The following is a 27,459-nucleotide window of genomic DNA, read 5'->3' as shown; positions in this document are numbered from 1 at the left end:
CCACAAAAAAGGGTGGGCCTCATGGACTCTTGCTAATATGAAAGAAATGAATTTATCAGGTAAGTTCTTACATAAATTATGTTTTCTTTCATGTAATTAGCAAGAGTCCATGAGCTAGTGACGTATGGGATAATGACTACCCAAGATGTGGATCTTCCACGCAAGAGTCACTAGAGAGGGAGGGATAAAATAAAGACAGCCAATTCCGCTGAAAATAATCCACACCCAAACAAAGTTTAAAACTTATAATGAAAAAAACTGAAACAGCTGCCTGAAGTACTTTTCTACCAAAAACTGCTTCAGAAGAAGAAAACACATCAAAATGGTAGAATTTAGTAAAAGTATGCAAAGAAGACCAAGTTGCTGCTTTGCAAATCTGAACAACCGAAGCTTCATTCCTAAACGCCCAGGAAGTAGAAACTGACCTAGTAGAATGAGCTGTAATCCTTTGAGGCGGAGTTTTACCCGACTCGACATAAGCATGATGAATTAAAGATTTCAACCAAGATGCCAAAGAAATGGCAGAAACCTTCTGACCTTTCCTAGAACCGGAAAAGATAACAAATAGACTAGAAGTCTTTCGGAAATTCTTAGTAGCTTCAACATAATATTTCAAAGCTCTAACTACATCCAAAGAAAGCAATGATTTCTCCTTAGAATTCTTAGGATTAGGACATAATGAAGGAACCACAATTTCTCTACTAATGTTGTTAGAATTCACAACCTTAGGTAAAAATTTAAAAGAAGTTCGCAACACCGCCTTATCCTGATGAAAAATCAGAAAAGGAGACTCACAAAAAAGAGCAGATAATTCAGAAACTCTTCTGGCAGAAGGGATGGCCAAAAGGAACAAAACTTTTCAAGAAAGTAATTTAATGTCCAAAGAATGCATAGGTTCAAACGGAGGAGCTTGAAGAGCCCCCAGAACCAAATTCAAACTCCAAGGAGGAGAAATTGACTTAATGACAGGTTTTATACGAACCAAAGCTTGTACAAAACAATGAATATCAGGAAGATTAACAATCTTTCTGTGAAAAAGAACAGAAAGAGCAGAGATTTGTCTTTTCAAGGAACTTGCAGACAAACCTTTATCCAAACCATCCTGAAGAAACTGTAAAATTCTTGGAATTCTAAAAGAATGCCAGGAAAAATGATGAGAAAGACACCAAGAAATATAAGTCTTCCAGACTCTATAATATATCTCCCTAGATACGGATTTACGAGCATGTAACATAGTATTAATCACAGAGTCAGAGAAACCTCTTTGACTAAGAATCAAGCGTTCAATCTCCATACCTTTAAATTTAAGGATTTGAGATCCTGATGGAAAAAAAGGACCTTGTGACAGAAGGTCTGGTCTTAACGGAAGAGTCCACGGTTGGCAAGAGGCCATCCGGACAGGATCCGCATACCAAAAACCTGAGAGGCCATGCTGGAGCCACCAGCAGAACAAATGAGCATTCCTTCAGAATCTTGGAGATTACTCTTGGAAGAAGAACTAGAGGTGGAAAGATATAGGCAGGATGATACTTCCAAAGAAGTGACAATGCATCCACTGCTTCCGCTTGAGGATCCCTGGATCTGGACAGATACCTGGGAAGTTTCTTGTTTAGATGAGAAGCCATCAGATCTATTTCTGGAAGACCCCATATTTGAACAATCTGAAGAAATACCTCTGGGAGAAGAGACCATTCGCCCTGATGAAACGTGTGGCGACTGAGATAATCCGCTTCCCAATTGTCTATACCTGGGATATGAACCGCAGAAACTAGACAGGAGCTGGATTCCGCCCATACCAGAATTCGAGATACTTCTTTCATAGCCAGAGGACTGTGAGTCCCTCCTTGATGATTGATGTATGCCACAGTTGTGACATTGTCTGTCTGAAAACAAATGAACGATTCTCTCTTTAGAAGAGGCCAAGACTGAAGAGCTCTGAAAATTGCACTGAGTTCCAAAATATTGATCGGTAATCTCACCTCCTGAGATTCCCAAACCCCTTGTGCTGTCAGAGACCCCCACACAGCTCCCCAACCTGTAGGACTTGCATCTGTTGAAATTACAGTTCAGGTCGGAAGAACAAAAGAAGCCCCCTGAACTAAACGATGGTGATCTGTCCACCAAGTCAGAGAGTGTCGTACAATCGGTTTTAAAGATATTAATTGAGATATCTTTGTGTAATACCTGCACCACTGGTTCAGCATACAGAGCTGAAGAGGCCGCATGTGAAAACGAGCAAAGGGGAGACCTAGAATTTCCATGCATAAGGCTACCGAAGGGAAAGATTGTGACTGAAGGTTTCGACAAGCTGATATCAACTTTAGACGTCTCATGTCTATCAAAGATAGAGTCATGGATACTGAATCTATCTGAAAACCTAAAAAGGTTACCTAAGTCTGAGGAATCAATGAACTTTTTGGTAAATTGATCCTCCAACCATGATGTTGAAGAAACAACACAAGTCGATTCGAATGAGATTCTGCTAAATGTGAAGACTGAGCAAGTACCAAGATATCGTCCAAATAAGGAATACCACAATACCCTGTTCTCTGATTACAGACAGAAGGGCACCGAGAACCTTCGTAAAAAATTCTTGGAGCTGTAGCTAGGCCAAACGGCAGAGCCACAAACTGGTAATGCTTGTCTAGGAAAGAGAATCTCAGAAACTGATAGTGATCTGGATGAATCGGAATATGCAGATATGCATCCTGTAAATCTATAGTAGACATATAATGCCCTTGTTGAACAAAAGGCAGGATAGTCCTTACAGTTACCATTTTGAATGTTGGTATCCTTACATAACGATTCAATATTTTTAGATCCAGAACTGGTCTGAAGGAATTTTCCTTCTTTGGTACAATGAAGAGATTTGAATAAAACCCCAGTCCCTGTTCCAGAACTGGAACTGGCAAAATTACTCCAGTCAACTCTAGATCTGAAACACATTTCAGAAATGCTTGAGCCTTCGCTGGGTTTACTGGGACACGGGAAAGAAAAAATCTCTTTGCAGGAGGCCTTATCTTGAAGCCAATTCTGTACCCTTCTGAAACAATGTTCTGAAACCAAAGATTGTGAACGGAATTGATCCAAATTTCTTAGAAAAAAACGTAATCTGCCCCCTACCAGCTGAGCTGGAATGAGGGCCGCACCTTCATGTGGACTTAGGAGCTGGCTTTGATTTTCTAAAAGGCTTGGATTTATTCCAGACTGGAGATGGTTTCCAAACTGATACCGCTCCTGAGGATGAAGGATCAGGTTTTTGTTCCTTGTTGTGACAAAAGGAACGAAAACGATTATTACCCTGGAAAGAAAGGGAAAGCAGAGTAGACTTAGAAGACATAACAGCATTCCAAGTCTTAAGCTATAAAGCTCTTCTAGCTAAAATAGCTAGAGACATATACCTGACATCAACTCTAATGATATCAAAGATGGCATTACAAATAAAATTATTAGCATGTTGAAGAATAAAACTGCTATGAGATCTGTTACTTGTTGCGCTAAAGCTTCTAACCAAAAGATGAAGCTGCAGCAACATCCGCTAAAGATATAGCAGGTCTAAGAAGATTACCTGAACACAAGTAAGCTTTTCTTAGAAAGGATTCAATTTTCCTATCTAAAGGATCCTTAAGGAAGTACCATCTGCCGTAGGAATAGTAGTACGCTTAACAAGAGTAGAGACAGCCCCATCAACTTTAGGGATTTTGTCCCAAAACTCTAATCTGTCAGATGGCACAGGATATAATTGCTTAAAACGTTTAGAAGGAGTAAATGAATTACCCAAATTCCCTGGAAATTACTTCAGAAATAGCACTAGGGACAGGAAAAACTTCTGGAATAACTACAGGAGATTTAAAAACCTTATCTAAACGTTTAGATTTAGTATCAAGAGGACTAGAATCCTCAATTTCTAATGCAATTAGGACTTCTTTAAATAAAGAACGAATAAATTTCATTTTAAATAAATATGAAGATTTATCAGCATCAACCTCTGAGATAGAATCCTCTAAACCAGAAGAACCATTATCAGAATCAGAATGATGATGTTCATTTAAAAATTCATCTGAAAAATTAGAAGTTTTAAAAGACTTTTTACGTTTACTAGAAGGAGGAATAACAGATATAGCCTTCTTAATGGATTTAGAAACAAAATCTCTTATGTTATCAGGAACACTCTGAGTATTAGATGTTGACGGAACAGCAACAGGTAATGTAACAGTACTAAAGGAAATATTATCTGCATTAACAGTTTGTCATGACAAAACAGTACAAACAACAGCCGGAGGAACAGATACCATAAGTTTACAGTAGATACACTTAGCTTTGGTAGCTCCAGCCCCAGGTAGCGATTTTCCAGAAGTATCTTCTGACTCAGTTTCAACGTGGGACATCTTGCAATATGTAATAGAAAGAACAACATATAAAGCAAAATGTATCAAATTCCTTAAATGACAGTTTCAGGAATGGGAAAAAAATGCCAGTGAACAAGCTTCTAGCAACCAGAAGCAATAAAAAATGAGACTTAAATAATGTGGAGACAATAGCGACGCCCATATTTTTTTAGCGCCAAAAATGACGCCCACATTATTTGGCGCCTAAATGCTTTTGGCGCCAAAAATGACGCCACATCCGGAACGCCGACACTTTTGGCGCAAAAGAACGTCAAAAATGACGCAACTTCCGGCGACACGTATGACGCCGGAAACAGAAAATAAAATTTTGCGCCAAAAAAGTCCGCGCCAAGAATGACGCAATAAAATGAAGCATTTTCAGCCCCCGCGAGCCTAACAGCCCACAGGGAAAAAGTCAAATTTTTAAGGTAAGAAAAAAATTGATTGATTCATAAGCAATATCCCAAATATGAAACTGACTGTCTGAAATAAGGAATGTTGAACATCCTGAGTCAAGGCAAATAAATGTTTGAATACATATATTTAGAACTTTTATAAAAAGGTGCCCAACCATAGCTTAGAGTGTCACAGAAAATAAGATTTACTTACCCCAGGACACTCATCTACATGTTGTAGAAAGCCAAACCAGTACTGAAACGAAAATCAGCAGAGGTAATGGTATATAAATAAGAGTATATCGTCGATCTGAAAAGGGAGGTAAGAGATGAATCTCTACGACCGATAACAGAGAACCTATGAAATAGACCCCGTAGAAGGAGATCATTGAATTCAAATAGGCAATACTCTCCTCACATCCCTCTGACATTCACTGCACGCTGAGAGGAAAACCGGGCTCCAACCTGCTGCGGAGCGCATATCAACGTAGAATATAGCACAAACTTACTTCACCACCTCCATAGGAGGCAAAGTTTGTAAAACTGATTTGTGGGTGTGGTGAGGGGTGTATTTATAGGCATTTTGAGGTTTGGGAAACTTTGCCCCTCCTGGTAGGAATGTATATCCCATACGTCACTAGCTCATGGACTCTTGCTAATTACATGAAAGAAATAACAATTACAAGTACTATTCTAAATAAAGATTTTCAAAACATCTTTTTGTACATTTTTATATTTCTATTTATACATACAATTTATTTTACATCCCTTATTCTTTTTTCCATTCCCCCCCCCCCCAAAAACAAATGAAATCCTAATTTTTTTTAAAAATAAATAAAATCAATTTCTCAGAAGCTATAAACTGGAGATAAAACCCTCCCTCTAGAATTTTGGAAAATTACCTTTTTGAAGTTCTGTTTGGAAGTAATTAGAATTATAAAAGGAGCGGATAATCTGAGTTTGTGTGTTCATTGGTAAGGAATTAATATAATCCCACCCCTCATTTCTGAAAAAAAAGTGATATGATCTCCTTTCAGAGACAATTGTTTGGTCAAATTGTTCAAATATAATTTGGTCGATGTTCTAATTTATTTCTATTATCAAATTTTCTTCATTCCCTTGGTATCTTTTGTTGAATAGCAGGGAGGTAGCTGAGGAGTGCGCACAAGTATTGAGCACTATAAGGCCGCAGTTTTGCAAGAATGTTATTCATTTGCAAGAGTGCTAGATGGCAGCACTATTTCCTGCCATGTAGTGGTTCAGACACCTACTTGGGTATTTCTTCAACAAAGAATAGCATGGGAACAAGGAAAATTTTATAATAGAATTAAATTGGAAACTTTTTTAAAAAAAATTTATGCTCTGTATCACACACAAAATATTTTTGGGTGTCCTATCCCTTTAAGAAAAATGTGCTCAATCTAAGTTTACTATCACTTTAGGAAAAATGCTGTTGCAAGTGCTTGTACATAAGAAAAAAATGGATTAGTATCATAGGTTTAACACAAACAGAAATGTAAAAACCCACAAATGTATCATTCAGTGCATTACCTTGTGGTAGAGTCTTGCAGCAAGACCGCGTTGTAATACTCTTTCTCGGAAATTGACAGCTTTAAGAAGGAAGGTAAGGCTGTTGATTTGGTCTGTGTTGAATGCCAAAAAACTAAATAAAAAAAAACACATACAATTACAAGATTCAGCCATGAAAATAGGTCTCTAACAGCATTATTCTCGTAGCAAATCACGGTGGAGCTAATTTCTCTGTTACAGTTTTCATTTTGTCTAAATATTCTAAGTTACTATTACTGATATTAGTATATAAGCTTTCACATACGTGTAACAGTTTAATATGAAAGAATATATGAGAAACTGAACAAGTAACTCATTTTATGGTTCATTTTACACAAAATCATAAAAACAACCATTAAAACACTGACAAAATACACGCAAAAGTGGGACATAAAAAATGACATATTCTACTTTATGTGAACTCTCTTGAAAAAAGATAAAATACAAAACAAGCACCAGCAACTGGAAAAGATGTAAAGAGACAGTATTTTGAGATTTAGCATTTTGCAGATGTAACTTACATATTTATATTTAAAAGGTAATGTGCAACTGGGAACTTTCTAGTGAGTGGTGACTACACATAAATGCCTCTTGTCATTGACTCACCAGAGGATACCAAGAAAAATTAAAGGAACATGAAACCCATCATTTTTCTTTGGTTTCTTTGGTTATTCACAATTTTAAACAACGTTCCAGTTTATTTTCATTATCAAATTTGCTTCCTTCTCTTGGTATCATTTTTTGAAGGATCAGCAATGCACAACTGGGAGCTAGCTGAAAAGAGGCACTTATATGCAGCCACTAATCAGCAGCTAGCTTCTAGTAGTGCATTGCTGCTCCTGAGCCTTCCTAAGTATGCTTTTCAATAAAGGATACCAAGTTAATTAAGTAATTCAATTCTTAGCTCAGGACAAATAAAGGGTTAAAGATAATAAGTCAATATAATTACCGGTGCTGAGATCTAAAATGTAAAATATGTAGACAAAAAGAGAAAAAAAGAGATCTCACAATAGCACTCTTATCTTATATGAACCAGTTTAATCACAAGATTTTGCATTTAGAAATGGTAAAGTGTATAAAATAAGAGAAAAAATAACATACAGAACAGAGGGTCTAGTCTATCTAGCAAAATGTAATTGCCCCTTTGTCTATGTTTGCAAAACTACAGGCCCCCTACGTGTTAGAACACCTTAGGGACATAGAAAAGAAAAACAAGGATTCCAGCATAGCGAGACACTTTAAACTTTTCCATAATTCAAATGTTAAAGATTTTAAAGTAATCGGTATTGACAAGGTTAAGTTGGGCATTAGGGGTGGTGATATTGATAGGACCCTCCTGCAACATGAAAGCAGGTGGATGTTTAACCTAGAGACCCTAGCCCCAACCAATATTCACTGGCATCAATTTCCGGAGGGCAACACATTGGTATTCCTTTAAAAGGAAGTGCACTTCATGTGATTAAACACAAACCCCGAAGAAGCCTTGGAGAAGGTGAAACGATCGTATGCAGGATCCCTACACAGTGGGTTATTCAGCAATTAACAGAGAATGCAGTTTTGGGCTTTATTTTGCCTAGTGAGGTAATTAAACGCTGTTTGGCTTAGAAGAGAGAAAGCATATGGGACACATAGCCCGATATCAACGTAGCCTTTACTAATAGGGGCGACCCTTATATTGTCTGCGGTTGTTATTTGCATACTCCCGTTTCTTAGGTCAAGCGGTTCTAACCTTTCAATGCCATGGGAAATCTCTGTTATTTTATAGTTAGCCCGTTGTGGGAGAAGGTGCCAGCTATCTCTTACCGATATCTCTGTGGTTGGGATTGGTTGTATTATAACAACTACCGACCACGTCTGAGATATTGTTACTCCCCTAGGGCTAGCTAATATCTATATTGCTCTCTCTGGAATTAATATCTAGTTATATCTAACTATTGCTATATCGCAGATTTTGGAGGAACTCTCTTTCACATTCACCAATAAGGATCTCTCTACAAGCAACTTAAAGTAAATGTAAATTTTGATGCTAAAGTGCCCGGTTTTTAAAAAATTTGATTTAAAACAGGGGCACTTTAATTAATCAAAATTTACATTTCACTCCTGTTGTGAAAAAAAACTTCCTTTTAATCTTAACAGCAGCTTCAGCTTCCTCCACCCGTCGCAAAGACTATTTCTGGGTCTAAAATGAGGAATCCAGCTTCCTCCAATCATGGCGTTGAATCAGACACTAATTCCCCCGGGGGGGGGGGGGGGGAGCTGTGATTGGTGGATGACCTATCCATCATTTCTGACATCAGAAATGGCTTGCAACGACCGGAGGAAGCTGGAGCGGCTGTCAAGTTTAAAAGGTTACTATTTCTTCACAACAAGTGAAATGTAAATTTTGATGAATTAAAGTGCCCCTGTTTTTAATCAAATTTTTTAAAACCGGGCACTTTAGCATCAAAATTTACATTCACTTTAAGGAGGACTTATATGAACTCTCTTCTGAAATGCTTTACTTGTTGCCCTCAGAGTGTTTGATGATAGTATACAGATACGTTATTTATACCTTCTGTTATTTAATAGCATACTAATCCTTGATGTCATTATAGTAGCAATATGAGATGTGTTGCTGAATCTGATACAGTGTATTCATTTTTCATTACAGAATATATTATATTCTTTTGATTGTGCATTATTGCTGTCATTTGACGGTCTGTAAGTGTTCACTCTATAGAGGAATATGTTTCCTCTTGTGATTAAACTGGTTCATATAAGATAAGAGTGCTATTGTGAGATCTCTTTTTTTCTCTTTTTGTCCACAGAAAAAGTTAATTATATAGAAATAAATTATATATTAAATCATCTTTACTGTCCCTTTAAGCAAGTTTGAACAAAAACATCAGTTGTAAATTTGTTTATAATTTCAGAGTCAATTTGAATCATAAAAGTTTAAGTTTGACTTTATTGTCCCTTTAAATATATTATTACATTATTTGTGTACATTTTCAAAGGGGCTTGGATCAAGGCTGGCTCAAGATATTGTGCTGCCTGGGTCAGAGAATGAAATTATGCCCCCCAGTGCAATAAGTGGGAAGTTAGGGAATAGATACACTTAAACCATGTTGAATGTCATCCCTGATCGGTTCTGTGTCTTTGTGCACAATAAGGTAATGCTGCTGGGAGCCTGTGACTTCCCGCACGGAGACAGAGAACAGGAGTGGTCTGGGCCTGACAGTGTCTGACTCAGCCCCTGAAGTGCTGCCCCTTGTCAAATACTGCCTAGGTCCATTGGACCCACTTGGTCCCATGGTTGAGCCGGCCCTAACAACTTCCTGTAGACTTATATTAACTAAATAGGTTAATTTTATACAGATTCTTTTGCAACAGCTCCTTCAGGGTATTTCCATTAACACACGTTTTTAAGCCCTTCAGGACAGAGGCAACTGTCCCACTTTAGAACATAAACATCAGGCCAGACAGGATGTCACATGATCGTCACTGAGATCACTTGACTCCAAACGGCGCTGATTGGCTCCTGGGGAACTGCCTGTGTTTCTAGGCAAGTCCCCAAGTCAGATACCCTGGAGTTTTCATAAGGAGGGGAGCAGGACGCAGCAAAAGTTAAGACATTCCATGCTGTCCTAAAGGCTTTAAAGCCCAGTGTTTTTAAGATGGAATGGAACGTCCTAATAGCGTCTAAGAGTTAAAAAGCATTTGTGGTGCGATGATACCCTCTATATCTAACACGGGGACAATGCAACAGCGGAATTCCAATCGATTAAAAAACAATTATCAAGAATTCAAGTAAAATGCCAAAGCCTTGAACGTATTGAAATCTACTGGCCCGATTTGAGCAGCATATTTAGATTGTTAATAAAGTTTTTTTGTAATGTTTAGATTTTGTATGTGTACAGATTACATCATTGCTTAGGTTTCATAAAAATAAAAATATTGCTCAAACTACACTGAAAATGAAATTAGATCATCGGAATGTTCATCTATTATTGCAATGAAGTATTTAGACATTAAAACATGTAAATAATAAAATGACTCAAAATGATATGAAATTGTTAATTGCAGATATATAATGGATTATTGCATTTGAACACATAAGGCCATCGTTATCAATAAAATAATTTTGCAATACACTATCATTATATATTTTGCCCCCTTCTCATGTAATTTAACTCTAAAAATGTTTGGGTTTTAAGTCTATAGAGATTGATTTTGTCGTATGATGTGAATCACATGGGACTGAAAACAGAATTTATGTTTACCTGATAAATTACTTTCTCCAACGGTGTGTCCGGTCCACGGCGTCATCCTTACTTGTGGGATATTCTCTTCCCCAACAGGAAATGGCAAAGAGCCCAGCAAAGCTGGTCACATGATCCCTCCTAGGCTCCGCCTTCCCCAGTCATTCGACCGACGTAAAGGAGGAATATTTGCATAGGAGAAATCATATGATACCGTGGTGACTGTAGTTAAAGAAAATAAATTATCAGACCTGATTAAAAAACCAGGGCGGGCCGTGGACCGGACACACCGTTGGAGAAAGTAATTTATCAGGTAAACATAAATTCTGTTTTCTCCAACATAGGTGTGTCCGGTCCACGGCGTCATCCTTACTTGTGGGAACCAATACCAAAGCTTTAGGACACGGATGAAGGGAGGGAGCAAATCAGGTCACCTAGATGGAAGGCACCACGGCTTGCAAAACCTTTCTCCCAAAAATAGCCTCAGAAGAAGCAAAAGTATCAAATTTGTAAAATTTAGTAAAAGTGTGCAGTGAAGACCAAGTCGCTGCCTTACATATCTGATCAACAGAAGCCTCGTTCTTGAAGGCCCATGTGGAAGGCACAGCCCTAGTGGAATGAGCTGTGATTCTTTCAGGAGGCTGCCGTCCGGCAGTCTCGTAAGCCAATCTGATGATGCTTTTAAGCCAAAAGGAGAGAGAGGTAGAAGTTGCTTTTTGACCTCTCCTTTTACCAGAATAAACAACAAACAAGGAAGATGTTTGTCTAAAATCCTTTGTAGCATTTAAATAGAATTTTAAAGCACGAACTACATCCAAATTGTGCAACAAACGTTCCTTCTTTGAAACTGGATTCGGACACAAAGAAGGTACGACTATCTCCTGGTTAATGTTTTTGTTAGAAACAACTTTCGGAAGAAAACCAGGTTTAGTACGCAAAACCACCTTATCTGCATGGAACACCAGATAAGGGGGAGAACACTGCAGAGCAGATAATTCTGAAACTCTTCTAGCAGAAGAAATTGCAACCAAAAACAAAACTTTCCAAGATAATAACTTAATATCAACGGAATGTAAGGGTTCAAATGGAACCCCCTGAAGAACTGAAAGAACCAAATTGAGACTCCAAGGAGGAGTCAAAGGTTTGTAAACAGGCTTGATTCTAACCAGAGCCTGAACAAAGGCTTGAACATCTGGCACAGCTGCCAGCTTTTTGTGAAGTAACACAGATAAAGCAGAAATCTGTCCCTTCAAAGAACTTGCAGATAATCCTTTCTCCAAACCTTCTTGAAGAAAGGATAGAATCTTAGGAATTGTTATCTTGTCCCAAGAGAATCCTTTAGATTCACACCAACAGATATATTTTTTCCATATTTTGTGGTAGATTTTTCTAGTTACAGGCTTTCTGGCCTGAACAAGAGTATCAATGACAGAATCTGAGAACCCTCGCTTTGATAAGATCAAGCGTTCAATCTCCAGGCAGTCAGTTGGAGTGAGACCAGATTCGGATGTTCGAACGGACCTTGAACAAGAAGGTCCCGTCTCAAAGGTAGCTTCCATGGTGGAGCCGATGACATATTCACCAGGTCTGCATACCAAGTCCTGCGTGGCCACGCAGGAGCTATCAAGATCACCGATGCCCTCTCCTGATTGATCCTGGCTACCAGCCTGGGGATGAGAGGAAACGGCGGGAATACATAAGCTAGTTTGAAGGTCCAAGGTGCTACTAGTGCATCTACTAGAGTCGCCTTGGGATCCCTGGATCTGGACCCGTAGCAAGGAACCTTGAAGTTCTGACGAGAGGCCATCAGATCCATGTCTGGAATGCCCCACAACTGAGTAATTTGGGCAAAGATTTCCGGATGGAGTTCCCACTCCCCCGGATGAAATGTCTGACGACTCAGAAAATCCGCTTCCCAATTTTCCACTCCTGGGATGTGGATTGCAGACAAGTGGCAGGAGTGAGTCTCCGCCCATTGAATGATTTTGGTCACTTCTTCCATCGCCAGGGAACTCCTTGTTCCCCCCTGATGGTTGATGTACGCAACAGTCGTCATGTTGTCTGATTGAAACCGTATGAATTTGGCCTTTGCTAGCTGAGGCCAAGCCTTGAGAGCATTGAATATCGCTCTCAGTTCCAGAATATTTATCGGGAGAAGAGATTCTTCCCGAGACCAAAGACCCTGAGCTTTCAGGGGTCCCCAGACCGCGCCCCAGCCCACCAGACTGGCGTCGGTCGTGACAATGACCCACTCTGGTCTGCGGAAGCTCAATCCCTGTGACAGGTTGTCCAGGGACAGCCACCAACGGAGTGAATCTCTGGTCCTCTGATCTACTTGTATCGTCGGAGACAAGTCTGTATAATCCCCATTCCACTGACTGAGCATGCACAGTTGTAATGGTCTTAGATGAATTCGCGCAAAAGGAACTATGTCCATTGCCGCTACCATCAAACCTATTACTTCCATGCACTGCGCTATGGAAGGAAGAGGAACAGAATGAAGTACTTGACAAGAGTTTAGAAGTTTTGATTTTCTGGCCTCTGTCAGAAAAATCCTCATTTCTAAGGAGTCTATTATTGTTCCCAAGAAGGGAACCCTTGTTGACGGAGATAGAGAACTTTTTTCTACGTTCACTTTCCACCCGTGAGATCTGAGAAAGGCCAGGACAATGTCCGTGTGAGCCTTTGCTTGTGGAAGGGACGACGCTTGAATCAGAATGTCGTCCAAGTAAGGTACTACTGCAATGCCCCTTGGTCTTAGCACCGCTAGAAGGGACCCTAGTACCTTTGTGAAAATTCTTGGAGCAGTGGCTAATCCGAACGGAAGTGCCACAAACTGGAAATGCTTGTCCAGAAATGCGAACCTTAGGAACCGATGATGTTCCTTGTGGATAGGAATATGTAGATACGCATCCTTTAAATCCACCGTGGTCATGAATTGACCTTCCTGGATGGAAGGAAGAATTGTTCGAATGGTTTCCATTTTGAACGATGGAACCTTGAGAAACTTGTTTAGGATCTTGAGATCTAAGATTGGTCTGAATGTTCCCTCTTTTTTGGGAACTACGAACAGATTGGAGTAGAACCCCATCCCTTGTTCTCCTAATGGAACAGGATGAATCACTCCCATTTTTAACAGGTCTTCTACACAATGTAAGAATGCCTGTTTTTTTATGTGGTCTGAAGACAATTGAGACCTGTGGAACCTCCCCCTTGGGGGAAGCCCCTTGAATTCCAGAAGATAACCTTGGGAGACTATTTCTAGCGCCCAAGGATCCAGAACATCTCTTGCCCAAGCCTGAGCGAAGAGAGAGAGTCTGCCCCCCACCAGATCCGGTCCCGGATCGGGGGCCAACATCTCATGCTGTCTTGGTAGCAGTGGCAGGTTTCTTGGCCTGCTTTCCTTTGTTCCAGCCTTGCATTGGCCTCCAGGCTGGCTTGGCTTGAGAAGTAATACCCTCTTGCTTAGAGGACGTAGCACTTGGGGCTGGTCCGTTTCTGCGAAAGGGACGAAAATTAGGTTTATTTTTGGCCTTGAAAGACCTATCCTGAGGAAGGGCGTGGCCCTTGCCCCCAGTGATATCAGAAATAATCTCTTTCAAGTCAGGGCCAAACAGCGTTTTCCCCTTGAAAGGAATGTTAAGCAATTTGTTCTTGGAAGACGCATCCGCTGACCAAGATTTTAGCCAAAGCGCTCTGCGCGCCACAATAGCAAACCCAGAATTTTTCGCCGCTAATCTAGCCAATTGCAAAGTGGCGTCTAGGGTGAAAGAGTTAGCCAATTTGAGAGCATGAATTCTGTCCAAAATCTCCTCATAAGAAGAATCTTTATTGAGCGCCTTTTCTAGTTCATCGAACCAGAAACACGCTGCTGTAGTGACAGGAACAATGCATGAAATTGGTTGTAGAAGGTAACCTTGCTGAACAAACATCTTTTTAAGCAAACCCTCTAATTTTTTATCCATAGGATCTTTGAAAGCACAACTATCTTCTATGGGTATAGTGGTGCGTTTGTTTAGAGTAGAAACCGCCCCCTCGACCTTGGGGACTGTCTGCCATAAGTCCTTTCTGGGGTCGACCATAGGAAACAATTTCTTAAATATAGGGGGAGGGACGAAAGGTATGCCGGGCCTTTCCCATTCTTTATTTACAATGTCCGCCACCCGCTTGGGTATAGGAAAAGCTTCGGGGGGCCCCGGGACCTCTAGGAACTTGTCCATTTTACATAATTTCTCTGGAATGACCAAATTCTCACAATCATCCAGAGTAGATAACACCTCCTTAAGCAGGGCGCGGAGATGTTCCAATTTAAATTTAAATGTAATCACATCAGGTTCAGCTTGTTGAGAAATTTTCCCTGAATCTGAAATTTCTCCCTCAGACAAAACCTCCCTGGCCCCCTCAGACTGGTGTAGGGGCACTTCAGAACCAATATCATCAGCGTCCTCATGCTCTTCAGTATTTTCTAAAACAGAGCAGTCGCGCTTTTGCTGATAAGTGGGCATTTTGGCTAAAATGTTTTTGATAGAATTATCCATTACAGCCGTTAATTGTTGCATAGTAAGGAGTATTGGCGCACTAGATGTACTAGGGGCCTCCTGTGTGGGCAAGACTGGTGTAGACGAAGGAGGGGATGATGCAGTACCATGCTTACTCCCCTCACTTGAGGAATCATCTTGGGCATCATTTTCTCTAAATTTTGTGTCACATAAATCACATCTATTTAAATGAGAAGGAACCTTGGCTTCCCCACATACAGAACACAGTCTATCTGGTAGTTCAGACATGTTAAACAGGCATAAACTTGATAACAAAGTACTAAAAACGTTTTAAAATAAAACCGTTACTGTCACTTTAAATTTTAAACTGAACACACTTTATTACTGCAAATGTGAAAAAGTATGAAGGAATTGTTCACCAAAATTTCACCACAGTGTCTTAAAGCCTTAAAAGTATTGCACACCAAATTTGAAAGCTTTAACTCTTAAAATAACGGAACCGGAGCCGTTTTTATATTTAACCCCTTTACAGTCCCTGGTATCTGCTTTGCTGAGACCCAACCAAGCCCAAAGGGGAATACGATACCAAATGACGCCTTCAAAAAGTCTTTTCTGTGTATCAGAGCTCCTCACACATGCATCTGCATGTCATGCTTCCCAAAAACAAGTGCGCAATAGAGGCGCGAAAATGAGGCTCTGCCTATGATTAGGGAGAGCCCCTAGAGGATAAGGTGTCCAATACAGTGCCTGCCGGTTATTTTACATAATTCCCAAGAATAAAATAATTCCTCAAAGCTATGAAGTATTAAAATATGTTTATATATCAATCGTTTTAGCCCAGAAAATGTCTACAGTCTTAAAAGCCCTTGTGAAGCCCTTTTTTTCTTATGTAATAAAAATGGCTTACCGGATCCCATAGGGAAAATGACAGCTTCCAGCATTACATCGTCTTGTTAGAAATGTGTCATACCTCAAGCAGCAAAAGTCTGCTCACTGTTTCCCCCAACTGAAGTTAATTCCTCTCAACAGTCCTGTGTGGAAACAGCCATCGATTTTAGTAACGGTTGCTAAAATCATTTTCCTCTTACAAACAGAAATCTTCATCACCTTTCTGTTTCAGAGTAAATAGTACATACCAGCACTATTTTAAAATAACAAACTCTTGATTGAATAATAAAAACTACAGTTAAACACCAAAAAACTCTAAGCCATCTCCGTGGAGATGTTGCCTGTACAACGGCAAAGAGAATGACTGGGGAAGGCGGAGCCTAGGAGGGATCATGTGACCAGCTTTGCTGGGCTCTTTGCCATTTCCTGTTGGGGAAGAGAATATCCCACAAGTAAGGATGACGCCGTGGACCGGACACACCTATGTTGGAGAAATGGCTAATTTTTGGTATTAAATTGTTGACCAATCAGCTTTGTAAGTGTTCTTTTTCTTGAAAATTGAATTGAATAATTGCCTTTAGAAATCTGATTACCCCCACTTGAGCCAAAACACTTCAGATCTGTTTCATTCATTGCTTTTACTCCTGGCATGTTGCCATAATAAAGCTTTGGATTTTATAGGTGGCAGTGCTCAGACTGTTTTTTAATATTGGATGTAAACTAACATATCAACTAAGTGTAAACATTTTAAAAAAATAGCTTGTTTGCTAGGGACACATAAATACAAGGGTGGGTTTCCAGTGCTGAGACTTAGAAAAAACACATCTTTCTTTCATGATTCAGATAGCACATTCAATATTAAATAACTTTCCAATTTAATTCTATGATCAAATTTCATTCTTTTGGAATCCTTTAATGAAGACACAGCACTGCACTACTGGGAGCTAGCTGAACACACTAGGTAAGTTAGACTGAACCCCCAGGGTACCGCAAAAGCATCTATCAGCTCTGCCTGGGGATCCCTGGACCTCGACCTGTATCGGGGTAGCTTGCAATTGAGTCTGGATGCCATGAGATCTATCTCCAGCGATCCCCTTCTGAGAAAAATCTCGGCAAACACCTCGGGGTGAATAGACCATTCCCCCGGGTGGAAGGATTGCCTGCTGAGAAAGTCCACTTCCCAGTTGTCCACACCTGGGATGTGAATCGCTGAGAGCAAGCAGCTGTGGGACTCCGCCCACTCCAAAATCCGAGACATCTCCCTCATCGCTAGGGAGCTCCTCATAGCCCCCTGGTGGTTGATGTAAGCCACCAAGGTAATGTTGTCGGTCTGGAATCTGATGAAGCTGAATGACCCCAGAGGAGGCCATGCCCTCAGAGCATTGTAGATTGCTCGGAGTTCCAGAATATTTATCGGAAGGAGAGACTCCTCCCGGGTCCATTTTCCTTGTGCCATCCTGGCATCCCAAACAGCTCCCCATCCCGCCAGACTTGCGTCCGTGGTCACAATCTCCAAGGTCGGTCTCAAGAAGGATGTCCCCAAGGATAGTTGCTCCGGACGGATCCACCAAGAGAGTGAGCTCCGAGTCTGAGTATCCATGGATATCTGCTGTGATAGATCTGAATGATCGCTGTTCCATGTCTCAACATGCATAATTGAAGAGGTCTGAGATGGAACCTGGCGAATGGAATGACGTCTATGCTGGAAACCATGAGCCCGATCACCTCCATACACTGAGCCACCAAGGGGTTTAAGGAGGAATGAAGGGCAAGACAGGTGGACGCAAGCTTCCTGCGTCAATCTGTGAGAAATATTTTCATGGACATAGAGTCTATTATCGTGCCGAGGAACTCCACCCTGTTGCTGGGAACCAGGGAACTCTTTTCTGAGTTGATCTTCCAACCGTGAGATCGGAGCAAAAGAACAAGAGCCCTTGAATGATCCTCTGCGAGACCGAGCGATGGCGCCTGGACTAAGATGTCGTCCAGATAGGGCGCCACCGCAATGCCTCTGGATCTGGCCACTGTGGGTATTGCCCCCAGAACCTTCGTGAAGACTCTCAGGGCCATCGCCAGCCCAAAGGGAAGGGATGGTCCAGAAACGCAAATCGTAGGAACTCAAAGTGGTCCCTGTGAATTGGTACATGAAGGTAGGCATCCTTCAAGTCTATTGTAGTCATGAACTGCCCCTCTTGAACTAGGGGCAGAATACACCTGATCGTTTCCATTTTGAACGATAGAACGGCCAGAAACTTGTTTAAACATTTCAGGTCCAGAATCGGGCAGAACGTGCCCTCCTTCTTTGGAACCACAAACAGATTTGAATAGTATCCTAAACCCCTTTTTGGTTGGGGCACTGGTACGATAACACCTAGAGCGGAGAGATCCCTTATACATTCTAGAAAGGCCTCTCTCTTTTCTGGTGTTAGAGACAGGTTTGACAGAAGGAATCTGCCCCTGGGTGGATGGTATCTGAACCCTATCTTGTAACCCTGGGCAACAACCTCCAGAACCCAAGGGTCCTTGACGTCCCGCAACCATGCTTCTGAGAAGAGAGATAATCTGCAACCTACTTGGTCCGGAGACCGGTCGGGGTCCGGCTCTTCATGCCTCGGCGGGCTTCTTGCTCTGCTTAGACTTGTTCCAAGACTGAGTCAGCTTCCAAGAGCCCTTGGACTCCTCCACTTTCACGGCGGGCTGCTGGCACTGGGCCTTGTCCGCACAAAAGGGACTAAAAGTAGATCCTTTAGGCTTATCCGGAGGTAGGAAAGCTCCCTTACCTACCGTAACCGTGGATATGATCGAATCCAATCCTGGACCGAACAGAATCCTTCCTTGAAAAGGCAGGGACAACAGCCTTGACTTAGAGGTCATGTCCGCAGACCAATACTTTAGCCACAGAGCCCTGCGAGCTAAAACTGAAAAACCTGACACCTTAGTGTTCAGGCGAATAATTTGCCTATTGGCATCATAGATTAAAGAATTGGCGATCTTCAGCGCCTTAATCTTATCCTGTATCTCGTCGATGGAAGTCTCGTCTTCTGAAGAGTCGGAGTGGGCCCCTTCATCGTATAATGCCTCTGGGATTTCCATTGGCGTAGACGACCCTGGGCTGGACCGCCATGATACACCCTACGCTTGCGCTTAGCAGAACGTCGTAAGGCATAGATCCCTTTCGAAACCGCCGATTCCAGTTGGTCCGCAAAGTCTGACGGCCAGCGAATCTCTCCCAAAGGAATAATGGTTCGACCCCGGGGCGCTGCATGTGCAATTGGAGATGAATGCAGGGAACGCACCTCACGGGAGGAGGAACCCTCAGAGGTGGACGGCACAGTAGTACTAGACATTTAGCACTACTACATTTAGATGTCGTAACTTTATTAAGGCATGTGGAACAAAGTTGAGCAGGCTGATCTACCAGAACCTCCTCACAATAAACACAGGAATGAGACTTTGTTAAAGAGGGAGAACCCTCTAACACGTCAGAGTCCTCGATAGCTTGAGCTTTTATTACTGACCAGCTTAACTTATAAAGTAGGCACCTTTATTCCTCCAATGGCAGGGGCACTCATCACTTCCAAGGACCTGGACTACAGAAACCCTTACATCTCCTGTGCCGCAGATCAACAGAGGAAGAAAGATAGGCACACCCGGTCACATGGAATGTCTGGCAGGACCGCCCCTGCACTAAGGAGAAAATGTGCCAAAAATGACCGCGTAAACCTCCCGCAATTAACCTGAAAGTTCCACACATTGCCAGAGCCTCATCTCGCACATAACGCAGCAATGACACAAACAATATCATGTATAAACCCCTCCTGTTCAATAATCCCCTTTCCAGGAATATTAACCCTTGATTCTATAAAGATAAAAGGCGTCACACTGTGACCCTGTCTTCTGTGCTATCATTATGAATACAAAATGAAACGAACTTACCAGAATCTACGTTGTGGAACAAGAACACGGCCCTTCAAGTGTGACAGGTTAGTAGCCTCGCTCCTGACATGGACTTCAGTGCAGAAAGCAGGCAGCGAAACTCGTCAACGCTGATTGCTTGTGGAGCTGTTAATATGAGTCAGGATAGTTTCGCAGAAAGACTCTCCCTGCATCTCCAGACTCTAACTGTTGTCTACACTCTCACTGAGAGGCTGACAGGACTACTTAAAATTCCAATCCCAATGCGAAGAGTACTACCCTCCATAAGAGACTACTCAGAATCTTTGGCACTTCTCTGCCATCCTCCTGTGACGAAAGGCAAAGAATCACTGGGGGATGAGGGGAGTGGCGGAGGTATTAAAGCCTTTGGCTGGGGTGTCTTTGCCTCCACCTGGTGGACAGGTTGTTATTTCCCAAAAGTAATGAATGAAGCCCTGGACTCTCCTCCCGTTTAGATGGTAATTATGTTTTCCTTCCATAACGCAGGGAGAGTCCACGACTTCATTCCTTACTGTTGGAAAAACTATACCCAAGCTCCAGAGGACACTGAATGAATAACGGGAGGGAACAAAACAAAATAAAAAGAGGCGGGCCCTTTTCTGAGGGCACCACAGCCTGCAAAACTTTTCTCCTGAAAACTGCTTTAGCCGAAGCAAACACATCAAACTTGTAAAATTTAGAGAAAGTGTGTAAGTAGGACCAGGTAGCGGCCTTACAAATCTGATCGATTGAGGCTTAATTCTTAAAAGCCCAAGAGGAAGCCACTGCTCTAGTGGAATGAGCCGTTATCCTCTCAGGAAGCTGTCATCCCACTGTCTCATAAGCTAAGCGGATGACACTCCTCAACCAGAAAGATAGGGAAGTTGTAGTAGCCTTCTGCCCCTTTACGCTTCCCCGTATAGATGACAAACAAAGAGGAAGATTGTCTGAATTCCTTAATACTTGAAAATAGAACTTCAAGGCACGAACCACTTCTAGATTGTGAAGCAAATGTTCCTTCGATGAAGAAGGATTAGGACACAAGGAATGAACAACAATTTCTTGATTAATGTTACGATTCCACACCACCTTAGGGACGAATGCTAGTTTAGTGCGTAAAACCGCCTTATCAGCATGAAAAACTAGATAAGGGGGGTCACATTGCAAAGCAGAAATCTCAGAAACTCTGCGCGCAGAGACAATAGCCAACAAAAAAAGAACCTTCCAAGATAACAATTTAATGTCAACAGTATGCATAGGCTCAAACAGAGCCTGCTGCAAAACACTAAGAACAAGATTGAGACTCAAAGGCAGAGCCCCAGATCACACAGGTCTGATCCTAGCCAGAGCCTTAACAAAGGACTGCACATCCGGAATCTCGGTCAATCTTTTGAGCAGAACGTTGATAGGGATGATATCTGTCCCTTCAGGGAACTAGCAGATAAACCTTTCTCAAGTCCATCCTGGAGAAAAGCTAAAATTCTGGCAACTTTAACCTTATGCCAGGAAAAGCCACACTCTTCACACCAGTACAAGTAAGTCCTGCACACTTTATGGTAGATACAATGAGTAACTGGCTTACGAGCATGAACCAGAGTGTCGATAACACTCTCAGAAAATCCTCTCTTGGCTAAGACTAAGCGTTCAATCTTCACGCAGTCAGCCTCAGAATCTAGATTTTCTTAACTGTCACAGGAAAAGTCAGAGGGACCTTCCTATCTTCATAAACCCTGTCTAATTTAGGGATCTTAGGTTCCTCAGGGAATGTAGCCTCTGGAACCTCTAGCGTAGACAGAACCTCCTTTAATAAAAAAATGCAGATGCTCAATTTTAAATCTAAAGGAGGGTTCCTCTGCTGACGGAGGTTTAGAAACTGAAGCCTCCGACTCAGAAAGTTCACCCTCTGAAGCCACAGAGGTTAACTCATCCTCGGATAGCTGGGACATAGTAGCTAAATCCGACAAATATTTAGATGACTCTAGGTCAGGAGAACTATGTTTAACCTTAATCTTGCATTTGTTAGAGCGAGGTAAGGCACTCAGGGCCGCATCACAGCGCTGATTGTAACTGCTCGGTACAGTCTGCTGGGAAAAGGCCCCCTCCAGATGGAAGATTAGATGAGGCGACGGTATGTAGAAAGGGTAGTAATTTCTCGGGACCCAGATTCTTAAGAAATAGACAGCTCAGAGGGGCTAATAGCGCTATGAGAATTAGCAGGCTTGTCTCCCTTCTTAGACTTTAGAACAGTGTTTAGGCAAATGGAACAAAATTGAGCAGGCGGGCAAACCACGGCTTCCTCATAATATAAACAGGAATTAGTCATCAGTAGAGAAGGAGCAGAACCTTCTAATGTAGTATCAGAGTCCTCTATAGCTTTGTATATACCCACAGGAAGGACAAATAAAATACTCCCAATGGCTGGGGCACTCAAAACCTCCTAGACCCAGACAGCCAACAGTGAACACCCTCTCCTCAGGAGTGATGTCTGCAGCAGGATCTTAGGAAATGAAAGAGACCACATTCGGTCATGTGGTGCTTAAGATGGGACTTCCTCTCTTATGAAAAAGGGCGCTAAGCTATTATGAGCTGCGCAACACTTCAAAAACTAAAGTGAAACCTGTTTGTTCCAAGCTAAAAAACACACACAGCCTATGAGCCCAAGAAAACTCACATTAAGCAGATATAAATCCCCAAGCTGTTCAAATAATCTCCCTGAAGGAGATATTAACCCTTGATCCTATTGAGGTATAAAGGAGCCACACTGTGACCCTGTATAACGTTTTAAAATTATATATAAAAAACTTACAGTTTACCTCCAGGATCCATGCTGTGGAACAGGCATAGCCTCTCAAGTGTGACAGTCTTGCAGCAGCAGCGCTTCTGACATGGACTTGAGTGTGTAACAGCAAGCAGTGAAACTCGTCAACACTGATTGCTCAGGAGTTGTTAGCAACAGTCTGGATGGGTTCGCAGAAAAAAATTCCCTGCACCTCCAGACTTTCATCAATACTCTCACTGAGAGGTTGACATGATTACTTAAAACTCCAGTCCTTTCTTGAAGGGAACATACCCATTACAGGACTATCCAATTCTTCTGACACTTCTCTGCCACCTAATATAGTGGCGGAAGGCAAAGAATGACTGGGGGATAGGGGAAGTGGGAGGGATATTTAAGCCTTTGGCTGGTGTGTCTTTGCCTCCTCCTGGTGGCCAGGTGTTGTATTTCCCAACAGTAAGGAATGAAGTCATGGACTCTCCCTGTCTTATGGAAGGAAAATATGCTACTGCTCATTTCAAATTCAAAGTAAGTGCTATTGTATTGTTTTTTATCGTGTATCCAATTCTAGTGTACTTAGTAGTTCTTTAACTATATCAATTTTTGATACTTTACAATCACTTTTTTATAGGATGAACTGAGATAATTATGTAGGAACCAGTGGTTATATGGTTGCTCTCGATTTATGGAAAAAGGGAACTCGTTTAAGAGGTTCATGTTTTATTACTGTTGAAAAAAATGTGCACACAATTGATTAATTGTCAGTTAAACAATGAGTCAGATAAATGCCTTACATAGCATCCTCAATCACTTATTGCCATATAGACGATAATAACAAACATAAAAGATTACTTTGGTGAAAAGGACACTGGATATTACAGTTCATATGAGGACACAGGGGAGGTACAAAAACAGTAGGAAAAAAAGCAAAACATACACACACCTATTTATATAAAGACTTCCTCATCTATTCAACATTAGGTTCACCTTGTCAGTAGGTGGAAGACGTTCAGCTTCATGTTGTAATACAGCCAATCAAAAGCTCAGGTGAGATGGGCTACAGATTAGAATCATGTCATACAAGTGAACCTTGTTTATTCCTAACATCATGTGTAGCTGCACAGCTAAAGGGTGAATCACCATCAAACATAACAACTCTTTCAAGTTTAAAGATTTAATAAATCAAATAGGACATTTTATATTAGTAAATCTGAGTAAAAATAAATGTGATGAAAGACCTTATTATAACTGCACAGTAGTAAATAATATTTAATTATATATATATAAAAAAACATTTTTAAAAGGGACATGACAGTTCATGGTTCAGATAGCACAGACAATTTTAATAGACTTTTCAGTATTCAAATTTACTTTGTTATTTTGGTATCCTTTATTGAAAAGCATACCTGTGTAGGTTTAGGAGCAGCAATGCACCACTGGGAGTTAAATGGTGATTGGTGGCTTCACATATATGCTTCTTGTCAGTGGCTCAGCAGATGTCTTGAGCTAGTACCCAGTACACTGCTGCTCTGGGGCTGGCTTTAAAGGGACAGTCTAGTCAAAATTAAACTTTCATGATTCAGATAGGGCATGCAATTTTAAACAACTTTCCTATTTACTTCTATTATCTAATTTGCTCAATTCTTTAGATATCCTTTGTTGAAGAAATAGCAATGCACATATGTGAGCCAATCACACAAGTCCTCTAGGTGCAGCAACCAATCAGCAGCTACTGAGCATATCTAGATATGCTTTTCAGCAAGTGATGTCAAGAGAATGAAGCAAATTAGATAATAGAAGTAAATTAGAAAGTTGTTTAAAATGACATGCTCTTTCTAAATCATGAAAGAAAAAAATTGGCTTTAATGTCCCTTTAACTCTTTGCTGGGGTTAAACGAGGGTTGCCAGCAAGTGTAACTCATAAGTGTCCAGGAAAACATAGCCAAGGTGGCAACCCTTGGTTAAACACATATAAACACATATAAAAGCAATAAAGCAATATTAAAATGCTCTAACATAGAAGTTCATTTTCTTTTTACACTTTTATGTCCCTTTAAAGGAAATATTGAGTCATGAAGACAAAGTTGTAATTCACTTTACAATGCAAAGTTAATTTAAAATGTTTCCTACTCCATCTAACATGTAAGAACTGAAGGTGTTAGCATTTGAGACTTTATTGTTAGCAGATTATAATCTGATGTGTATAGAAACGGATTTAAAATTGTTGTCTCTTGCCTTAGAGAAAGAACTGTTTTATAAAATACACAGGTGTATATATTATATACATATATGAATTGTATATTCATCCAAACTGCAATATTGTATGAATATAAAAGCTTACACACGTTTACAATTGATCTTCTTGCCCATAAAATGTGCATTGTAATTCCTGTAATATTATAGAAAATAAAGCAAAACATAGCCAACATGTGTGTATTTTAACACATTGCAAATTCACATGGAAAGATATAGTTACTTTTAAAAGTCAAAATCCATCGCACACAAATAATTTACATATTTATGGGATGCTTTAGAACCAAAGGATAAGAGTCAACATAATTAAAGGGACAAAAAACAGAATTTATGCTTACCTGATAAATTACTTTTTCCAACGGTGTGTCCGGTCCACGGCGTCATCCATAACTTGTGGGAATATTCTCTTCCCCAACAGGAAATGGCAAAGAGCACAGCAAAAGCTGTCCATATAGTCCCTCCCAGGCTCCGCCCCCCCAGTCATTCGACCGACGGTTAGGAGAAAAAAAGGAGAAACTATAGGGTGCCGTGGTGACTGTAGTGTATAGAGAAAGACATTTTTCAAACCCGATTAAAAAACCAGGGCGGGCCGTGGACCGGACACACCGTTGGAGAAAGTAATTTATCAGGTAAGTATAAATTCTCTTTTCTCCAACATTGGTGTGTCCGGTCCATGGCGTCATCCATAACTTGTGGGAACCAAGTCATCCATAACTTGTGGGAACCAATACCAAAGCTTTAGGACACGGATGAAGGGAGGGAGCAAATCAGGTTACCTAAACAGAAGGCACCACGGCTTGCAAAACCTTTCTCCCAAAAATAGCCTCCGAAGAAGCAAAAGTATCAAATTTGTAGAATTTGGCAAAAGTGTGCAGAGAAGACCAAGTCGCTGCCTTACATATCTGATCAACAGAAGCCTCGTTCTTGAAGGCCCATGTGGAAGCCACAGCCCTAGTAGAGTGAGCTGTGATTCGTTCAGGAGGCTGCCGTCCGGCAGTCTCATAAGCCAATCGGATGATGCTTTTCAGCCAGAAAGAAAGAGAGATAGCAGTAGCTTTTTGTCCTCTCCTCTTACCAGAATAAACGACAAACAAAGAAGAAGTTTGTCTGAAATCCTTTGTTGCTTCTAAATAGAACTTTAAAGCGCGAACTACATCTAAATTGTGTAACAAACGTTCCTTCTTTGAAACTGGATTCGGACACAAAGAAGGAACAACTATTTCCTGGTTAATGTTCTTGTTGGAAACAACTTTTGGAAGAAAACCAGGCTTGGTACGCAAAACAACCTTATCTGAATGGAACACCAGATAGGGTGGGTCACACTGCAAAGCAGATAATTCAGAAACTCTTCTAGCAGAAGAAATAGCAACCAAAAACAAAACTTTCCAAGATAGTAACTTGATATCTATGGAATGTAAGGGTTCAAACGGAACCCCTTGAAGAACTGAAAGAACTAAAATTTAGACTCCAGGGAGGAGTCAAGGGTCTGTAAACAGGCTTGATTCTAACCAAAGCCTGTACAAAAGCTTGTACATCTGGCACAGCTGCCAGTCGTTTGTGTAACAAGACAGACAAAGCAGAAATCTGTCCTTTTAGAGAACTCGCTGACAATCCCTTATCCAAACTTTCTTGAAGAAAGGAGAGGATCCTAGGAATTTTAATCTTACTCCAGGAGAATCTCTTGGATTCACACCAACAGATATATCTTTTCCATATTTTATGGTAAATCTTTCTAGTCACAGGTTTTCTGGCTTGGACCAGAGTATCTATCACTGAATCTGAAAACCCACGCTTGGATAAAATCAAACGTTCAATTTCCAAGCAGTCAGCTGCAGAGAAACTAGATTTGGATGTTCGAATGGACCTTGTACTAGAAGATCCTGTCTCAAAGGTAGCTTCCATGGTGGAGCCGATGACATATTCACCAGGTCTGCATACCAAGTCCTGCGCGGCCACGCAGGAGCTATCAGAATCACCAAGGCCTTCTCCTGTTTGATCCTGGCTACAAGCCTGGGAAGGAGAGGGAACGGTGGAAACGCATAAGCTAGGTTGAACGACCAAGGCGCCACTAATGCATCCACTAGAGTCGCCTTGGGATCCCTGGATCTGGACCCGTAGCAAGGAACCTTGAAGTTCTGACGAGACGCCATCAGATCCATGTCTGGAATGCCCCATAATTGAGTCAACTGGGCAAACACCTCCGGGTGAAGTTCCCACTCCCCCGGATGGAAAGTCTGATGACTCAGATAATCCGCCTCCCAGTTGTCTACTCCTGGAATGTGAATTGCAGATAGGTGGCAGGAGTGATCCTCCGCCCATTTGATGATTTTGGACACCTCTCTCATCGCCAAGGAACTCCTTGTTCCCCCCTGATGGTTGATGTAAGCTACAGTCGTCATGTTGTCTGACTGGAATCTTATGAATCCGGCCTTCGCTAGTTGAGGCCAAGCCCGGAGAGCATTGAATATCGCTCTCAGTTCCAGGATGTTTATCGGGAGAAGAGACTCTTCCCGAGACCATAGACCCTGAGCTTTC

At 41.3% G+C, this 27,459-nt stretch overlaps 1 protein-coding gene across 1 annotated transcript in view; it reads right to left on the bottom strand.

The window, feature by feature from the left end:
* ACOXL (acyl-CoA oxidase like) overlaps nt 1-27,459 on the bottom strand; it is a 1,233,832-nt gene that overhangs the window by 459,221 nt on the left and 747,152 nt on the right. Inside the window, exon 14 of the mRNA XM_053712602.1 lies at nt 6,335-6,446. Within this exon, the coding sequence (XP_053568577.1) occupies nt 6,335-6,446 (112 nt within the window). The remainder of the gene's footprint in view (nt 1-6,334; nt 6,447-27,459) is intronic.

This window comes from Bombina bombina, chromosome 4 (genome assembly GCF_027579735.1).
Source record: "Bombina bombina isolate aBomBom1 chromosome 4, aBomBom1.pri, whole genome shotgun sequence".
Lineage (NCBI taxonomy): Eukaryota > Metazoa > Chordata > Amphibia > Anura > Bombinatoridae > Bombina > Bombina bombina.
Note: the sequence above shows the minus strand (reverse complement) of the source record. Positions and strands in the feature narration are given on the sequence as shown.